The sequence below is a fragment of the Miscanthus floridulus genome, chromosome 1 (genome assembly GCF_019320115.1).
Source record: "Miscanthus floridulus cultivar M001 chromosome 1, ASM1932011v1, whole genome shotgun sequence".
Lineage (NCBI taxonomy): Eukaryota > Viridiplantae > Streptophyta > Magnoliopsida > Poales > Poaceae > Miscanthus > Miscanthus floridulus.
Window position 1 is genome coordinate 92,129,451 of NC_089580.1, and position 7,729 is coordinate 92,137,179.

At 56.2% G+C, this 7,729-nt stretch overlaps 1 protein-coding gene across 1 annotated transcript; it reads left to right on the plus strand.

Moving 5' to 3' along the window:
• Positions 1 to 2,994: 2,994 nt before the first annotated feature.
• Positions 2,995 to 6,593, plus strand: LOC136460269 (uncharacterized). The gene is made up of 3 exons (XM_066460040.1): positions 2,995 to 3,132; positions 3,302 to 3,444; positions 6,167 to 6,593. The coding sequence occupies exons 1-3, from the start codon at positions 2,995 to 2,997 to the stop codon at positions 6,591 to 6,593; spliced, it is 708 nt and encodes a 235-aa protein (XP_066316137.1).
• The last annotated feature ends 1,136 nt before the right edge of the window (positions 6,594 to 7,729 follow it).

Sequence of the window (7,729 nt, forward strand, 5' to 3'; positions counted from 1 at the left end):
TTTTATGCTCAAGGCCTCGGTGGGTGCGCGCGAGCGCACCCACCGGGTGTAGCCCCCGAGGCCCTGGAGGAGTGGATTTACTCCTCTAGGGGCTTTTTCCTTGTTGAGTGAGGGGTTCTATCGCGTTTGCTGAGCCCACGAGTGCGAGTTTGGGTCACTAGGTCTCCGCTTGGTTGTAGGAAGAGCCCTCGAGACTCTGCGCGGAGCAAGAGGGCGATCAGTAGCTTCCCCTGTCTTTTTTGTGCGACCCTCACGCATCCTTTTTGTTCGGAAGGAGGGGTTGTTTGCTAAGCCCTTGGGTGTGAGTTTGGGTCGCTGGGTCTCGGCTTGGTTGCAGGAAGAGCCCTCGAGCCTCCACACAGAATGAGAGGGTGATATGGAGTTCCCCTATCTTTTTTGTGCGACCCTCATGCATCCTTTTTGTTCAGAAGAAGGGGTAGAGTATGCCAGGCTACCCTTGGTAGGCATGAGCAGTGACACCTCCGGTGAGCTATTATCGAGTAAGTCCAAGTGGAGGCCCGTGCCCCATTCGATAAGGGTTGGCTGGTGGTCTAGAGACGCACTCCAAAAGTACCAGAGGGCTTCTCTATTGGGTCTCGGGGCCGTTCGATGGGCCTCGGGGGCTCAGTGCCTCCCTACAATGGAATCCCATTCAGAGACCTCCCTGCTGGTCTCGAACACGACTTAGGGCATCCTGAGCGATCGCTTGCTCAGGCCTCGGCCATGTATGGGCTTGCCCATAGTCATCCCTGACTCTGTTGTCCTAGGGTGGCTGTCGAGACCCTCAGGGGCCAAGCCTTCGAACCCCTAGACCGTAATGGGCTTGATGCCCTTTATCACATTTTGCCGAGCCCCCGAGTGTGAGCTCGGGTTGTTGGTCTTTGACTTGGTTGCAGGAAGAGCCCCTGAGCCTCCGCACGGAGCGAGAGGGCGATCAGCAGCATCCCTGTCTTTTTGGTGCGACCCTCGCGCATCCTTTTCGTTCAGAAGGAGGGGTTGTTTGTCGAGCCTTCAAAGCCAAGTTTGGGTCGCTAGGTCTCGGCTTGGTTGCAGGAAGAGCCCTCGAGCCTCCGCATGGAGCGAGAGGGCGATCAGGAGTTCCCCTGTCTTTTTTGTGTGACCCTCGCACATCCTTTTTGTTCGGAAGGAGGGGTTGTTTGCCAAGCCCTCGGGTGTGAGTTTGGGTCGCTGGGTCTTGGCTTGGTTGCAAGAAGAGCCCCTGAGCCTCTGCACGGAGCGAGAGGGCGATCAAGAGTTTCCCTATCTTTTTTGTGCGACCCTCGTGCATCCTTTTTGTTCGGAAGGAGGGGTTTTTTTGCCAAGCCCTCGAGTGTGATTTTGGGTCGCTGGGTCTCGGCTTGGTTGCAGGAAGAGCCCCCGAGCCTCTACATGGAGCGAGAGGACGATCAGGGGTTTCCCTATCTTTTTTGTGCGGCCCTCATGCATCCTTTTTGTTCGGAAGGAGGGGTGGAGTATGCCAGGCTACCCTCGATGGGCGCGAGCAGTGACACCTCCGGTGAGCTATTATCGGGTAAGTCCAAGTGGAGGCCCATGCCCCATTCAATAGGGGTCGACTGGTGGTCTAGAGACGCTCTCCAAAAGTACCAGAGGGCTTCTCTAGTGGGTCCCAAGGCCGTTCGATTGGCCCCGGGGGCTCGGTGCCTTCCTACGGTGGGATCCCATTCAGAGACCTCCCTGCTAGTCTTGGACATGACTTAGGGCATCCCGAGCGATCGCTTGCTCAGGCCTCGTCCATGTATGGGCTCGCCCATAGTCATCCCTGACTCTATTGTCCTAGGCGGCTATCGAGACCCTCGGCGGCCCAGCCTTCGAACCCCTGGACCATAACGGGCTCGGTGCCTAGTTGCTTCATCTGAAAGGAATCGGGTGGGGGATATTCCCCTCCCATTGGCTGACAACGGTAGGTGCGCCTTTTGAGGCAGTTTCTCGTAGAGACAGAACGGCGCCTGCCGTTGCTGCGGTTGGATGTGATGTGATGTCAGTGGATGGGATGAACTGTGCATGCGCAATTAATAAGGGAAAGGTGGGCGCGTGGGCGGTTTAATCGGATCCGAATTAACTACGCTAGATCTGAGGGAAACTTCCTCAGTTTTGTGGCCCATCCATTTCACCCTCTTCCCACATAAATACATGATGAGCCTTGCCCCTCTCCTACTTACCTTGCCTATGTTCGCCTTTTCTGCCCTCGAGCCATTGCCAAGAACAGAGAGCGCCGGGGAGAAGAAGGGAGAAGGGGGAGAGAACCTTACCGCTGTAGCTGCATTCTCCACCGCACCCATGGCTAGCGGCGCTATTGTCCTCTAGGCAGATCCTTGGGGTCCGTCCAAGGTGTCCGCAGAGATGCTACAGTCGCTCGTCGATGATGGCCTCCTCTGTCCGGTTACCGACCCCAGCAGACCAGAGTGGATTGCTCTGGGGGGTGAGCCAGAGCCGAGGCCGCGCAATGGCTACATCATGAGCTTCGTGGCCTTCCACGAGCGTGGTCTTGGCCTACCGGTGGACCGGTTCATGCAGGCACTCCTGCACTACTATGGCGTGGAGCTCCACAACTTCAACCCCAACTCCATCGCATAGGCGGCCATCTTCGTCGCCATCTGCAAGGGGTACCTGGGCATTGCCCCCCACTGGGAGCTATGGCTCCACCTCTTCCGGGCGGGGCACACCACCAAGCCGACGGGCATGATGGGCACATGGAAGGTGATGAGGGCTGACGGCTACACTCTCCAAGTGTGCCAAGACCAATAGCTCCTCTACATCCTGGCCCAGCTTGCGTCATCTAACCGTCGCTGGTACAACAGCTGGTTCTACCTTTGCAACGATGATGGTGGACTTCCCCCCTACACTGGGTGGGTCATGGAGAGCCAGCTGGAGAAGTGGAGGTATGGTGTCCTGGTGGTTGACCAGCCCAAGCTGTAGCCGCTCCTAGAGGGGTTGGAGAGGTTGCGCAGCCATGGCCTTACGGCGGCTGTGGTCATGGTAGCCTTCCACCGCCGAAGGGTGCTGCTGCTGATGGCTCGGCGGCAGCGTCTGTTCGACATGACACCGAATGAGCCGATTGAGGGCATCCAGATGTCTACCATCGCCCTCTCTGACAAGGAGATTCTACGTCGGGTGAGAGAGACGGTGGAGGGGTGGCTGAGGAGCGGTGGTCTGACCCCATTCGCGATGCGCCCATCATAGGGGTACCTCTCTCTGGTAAGTCACGCGCCGCTACGGCCCCCGAGGCCTCCTCGCTCCTCACAGTTTCCTGCTCCCTTATTTGCATTCGTTGTTCCTACAGGGGATGAGGGATGTGCGAGCCTCCCCACCGCCCATTCCCAAGGACACAGAGCGGTGGGCGGTGAATCGGGTGCACGCCGAGGCGCAGAAGAAGTGGAAGGACGCTGAGGAGGTGAAAGGTCCTTGTTTGGTTTTGGTAATTGAGTGACAACTTAGGCGGACTAATTGTGTTTATGTGATATACACAGGTGATTAGTCCACAGGTACATGTGTGTGAGCAACATATGCCATGGAGGTGAAAATAGCTTGGAGATGTTGCAAAGCTCACACATGTGATGATGAAGGAGCTTATTGCACACGAGACATGACATTGAGTCATGTGATCAAGGTGGAGAAGATCAAGACAAGACTTGGCTTGATGGACTGGTTGCAAGCATGAAGGGCAAGTCGAAGGCTTTGGAGTGATGGACCGCATGGCGGTGAAGCTTGAGCAAGACTTGGCGCTGATGGACGATCACAATGGTGAAGAGCAAGTAGAGTCAAGATCGATGAATCAATATGATCACGTGATGATATGAAGTGGATCATATCATTGTTGATTGTGTTGATGCATGTGTTGCATCGACATTGGAGGAGATGGAATGGAATGCGCAAGGCAAAGGTATAACCTAGGGCATTTCATTTCACCGGTCATAGGTGTGTAGAGAAGTTTATGACCAGGTTTAGGATAGATGGCCATACTATCAAGAGGGGCAAACTTGTTTGCATATCGGTCATCTAGTGCCACTCGAGTGATCTAACTTTGCATCATCGCTAGGATCGACTGGCGTGGCAAGTTGAGTGGCTAACATCCTTTAGGAAATGATTATGAAAAGCTAACACACATACACATGGTGGTGTACACTTGGTGGTATTGGCACATTTACAAAGGAGGTGGTGTTTGCAGGATTCGGTGCTTTCGGGAAAATGGAATGCCTATTTTCTATTGCGCTGGATGCAAGTTCTTGTGGTTGGCACATTGGTGCAAGGGTGAAGAAGTGAGAAGTGAAAACGAGTTGATCGTGAAGATGCTGGCGTCCGATCAGTTGAAGCTGCTGCGTCCGGTCAGGTCAAGTGACCGTTGGAATCGGGACACGTGGCCGTCTGTGGGCGACCGGACGCTGAGGTCCAGCGTCCGGTCAACACGACCGGAGCGTCTGGTCGGCCCAATTTTTGCCCAGTGAAGGGGTAACGGCTAGTTTAGCCCTTGGGGCTATAAATAGAAGTGGCCTTCGGCCATGGCTGGTGTGGAGCACCTTGGGGGACTTTGTGTCCATGCTTGAGAGTGCTTAGGAGCCCTCCATCTCACACATACTTGATAGTGATCATTCGATTGTGTGAGTGAATGATTCTAGTGCGATTGCATCGTGAGGTTGCATCGAGTGGCACTAGGTGATCGAGTTGCAAGCCGGTGGTGCTTATTACTCTTGGAGGTAGCCACCTCCTAGATGGCTTGGTGGTGGTCTCTGTTGAAGCGCGCAAGAAGCTTGTGCGGCGCTCTGAAGAAGTGCTTGTGAGGGGCATTGTGCTCGCCCCGTGGGAGCCGCGAAGAGCAACTCTAGTAAAGCATGTCATTGAGCTACCCTCACTTCCGGGGTAGGTTCTTGTGGCACCCGACGTGCAGGCTTAGTGGGTGATGCTAATTAGCCACCGAACCACCAAGTGAGCGGTCGACACAACGGGGACTAGCGTGTTAGCAAACACGTGAACCTCGGGAGAAAAATCATCGTGTCAACCTTGTTCTTCCCGTTGGTTTGCATCCCCATTACACAAGCTTGCAATTACTTTTATACATATTAAGCTTGTGTAGTTGCTCTTGTAATTAGATAGCTTGTGTAGCTTGCTAATTACCTTCTTACTTGTGTAGCATAGAAGTAGCTCCCTTGCGTGGCTAATTTGGTTTTAGTAACCTTGTTAGTCACATTGCTTAGTTTGTGTAGCTAAGTATTTGCGCTCTCTAATTAGGCATTGGTTGCCTTGTTATTGAGCATTGCTAGTGAGCTTAGTTAGCTTTGTGCTTTTGCTTACTAGCATGTGTAGGAGCTCCCTTGTTGCTTAAAGTACTAGTGGCATAGATTTGTGTAACCTTGCTCCTAGAATTGTTTAGGAGAGCTCTAGCTAGCCCGGCACCTTAGTTGCATAATCAGTATCTTTGGAAGGTGCTAGAGAACGTATATAGTGGGGTATAGTCTTGGCTAGACCGATAGTTTTAATTCTGCATTTATATCAGTTAGCCGACGCGATTAAGTTTTAGAAAAGACTATTCACCCCCCCTCTAGTCGCCATCTCGACCCTTCAGGAGGCTAGGCGCAAGAGGAAGAACCTTGAGCGTGAAGAGCTAGAGAAACATCACCGGCATCAGAGGCACGAGGGTCTCCCGGTGGAACCGTCTCTATCATCGTCGTTTTCGGATTCCTCGAGCGATGATGAGAGCGAGGCGGGGCGGGGTATCTTGGACCATCTCCCTGACATCAGGGGGATGGCATTCGGGGCATCGGCGAGCAGCCCAGCGTTTCTAGGAGGAGGAGAGGATGCCTCGGGGCCAGCGATCGCCAACCCTGGGGCCGAGGCCGATGCGCTTGAGGCACGGGTGTTAGGGAAGCGTGTCGTCAGCCCGGTGGGCTCGATGGTGGAGGTGGAGTAGGCGACAGTGGGGGCGGCACAACCACCTCCGCAGAGGGTCGAGGGGGTGCCGGAGTCCGACGAAGGCCGACCGGCACTGACGGACACGGAGGTTGTGCCACCACCACCGCTGTTGCAGAGGAGGAGGGACGCAGTGCCGAAGCGGCTGTGTCCCCGTTCGAGGTGAGTGTTTTGTCAGTGGAGTTGCAGCATTTCCCGCTTGTTCTTTGGCTGTATGCTAACCCTGTGAGCGCTTTGTCTTCAGCCGGAAGCGTCAGGCGGAGGCGCCTGCCTTGGCGCCACATAAGGCGCTCAAGGTGAGCACCAGCTCCCCCACCCAAGGAGAGGCTACCGAGGGGGCCATGAAGCAAGCGGGGGAAGAGGCGCCTACGCCCCGCGAGGCCGAGGCCCACGCGTCAGATGAAGCTAAGGCACCCCTAGTCGCTGAGGCCACCGAGGGTGAGGCCAAGGCCCCTAGGGCCATCGAGGGTGAGGCCAAGGCCCCTAGGACCTCCGAGGCCGAGGCAACAGAGGCCGGGGCCCTCGGGGCTTCGGAGGCCGAAGTGGCGGGCGTTGGGGCTCCCCAGGCTGCCAGGGTCAAGGCGGCGGAGGCCAGTTTGGGCATGGTGGAGCCAGTGGGCCAGGATGCAGAGATGGGGGTGGGCCAAGCCTCAGTACCACCCCTGGTCTAAGACCCGCCGCCGTCGCAGGAGAGCGCCCGGGAAGCGGAGGTCCATTCGATCTCCTCCGACGATACTTCCTGGGGGAAGGAGGTGGTAGATGCCGAGGTGGCCAGCACCGTGGAGCAACCAGCTCTGACTTCTAGCGAGGGAAGCTCGGCCCTCATGCGGGTACAACCCGAGCCCCGCGGGTGGGATCACCCGCGTGTATTGTGGTGGAGCCAGGACGACCCTAAGGGGGAGCCTCTGTTCGCCCTCAAGGATGCAGCAGAGGGGGGCGCTGGGGCTCCTTTGAGCAATTCTGCTAGCTAGCGGAGCGGTCACTATGGACAGCGCTATCTGTCATGGCTGACGATCTACCCGGCGTTGCCCAGGTACGCGCCTTCTTTTCTCGTGCAGTGTCGTCTTTTTCCTAAGTTTTCTCGCAGTGCTTGACATCCGTTCTGCCTATCCAAGAGCTCGAGGCTCGGTCCCTCAGGAAGTCGTTATTCCTCCGGTAGGAGAGGGACATCTGGGACTAGCTCCGATAGCAAAAGGACTTGCTCGCCAATGCCAATGAGGTTCTGTCGGTGTGGAGCGTGGAGGTGGAGGACCTCCGCCTTCATTGTGCTGATATGAAGGCTGAGGCGGCCATGGCTTGGGAGCAGGCCGCCCCTTTGGCGGCGCGGATCAAGGAGCTAGAAGAGGAGCTGACCCGGGTGGCTGGTGAGCGGGACACCTTTAGGTCCCAGGCTGAAGAAGCGATGGCCTCTGCCAAAGCCATCGCTGGACAGCTAGGGGCGGAGCAGGGCGCGCACCTGCTGATGAAAGGTGCCCTAGTGGAGGCCCTCAAGGTGGTCGAGGCCTCCCGGGCCGAGGCTTTAGTCTGGAAGGGAAAGGCCGAGGGTGAGTCCTATTCCCCTTGTTTTATTTGTTTTTCTTGCGTTCTACCCCTAACTCTCTGATGTGATGCAGAGCTAGAGAAGGAGGCTTCCAGGGCAGCCGAGGCCTCTCGGGTCGAGGCCTAGCGCTAGAAAGAAAAGGCTGAGGCCTCTCAGGTCGAGGTCCAGCGCTGGAAAGAGAAAACCGAGGGTGAGTCCTATAGGCCTCGCCCTTGTTCGGCTTATTTCCTTTTGTGCTCAATCCCATCCCATTTGTCCTGGCGTAGG

Excerpts from the sequence above, each read along its gene's own strand:
- LOC136460269 (XM_066460040.1), top strand. The coding sequence starts at position 2,995 with ATGGTAGCCTTCCACCGCCGAAGGGTGCTGCTGCTGATGGCTCGGCGG. Across the intron at positions 3,133-3,301 it reads ACAAGGAGATTCTACGTCGG|GGGATGAGGGATGTGCGAGC; the intron begins GTGAGAGAGACG and ends TTGTTCCTACAG. Across the intron at positions 3,445-6,166 it reads TGTTTGGTTTTGGTAATTGA|CCGGAAGCGTCAGGCGGAGG; the intron begins GTGACAACTTAG and ends CTTTGTCTTCAG.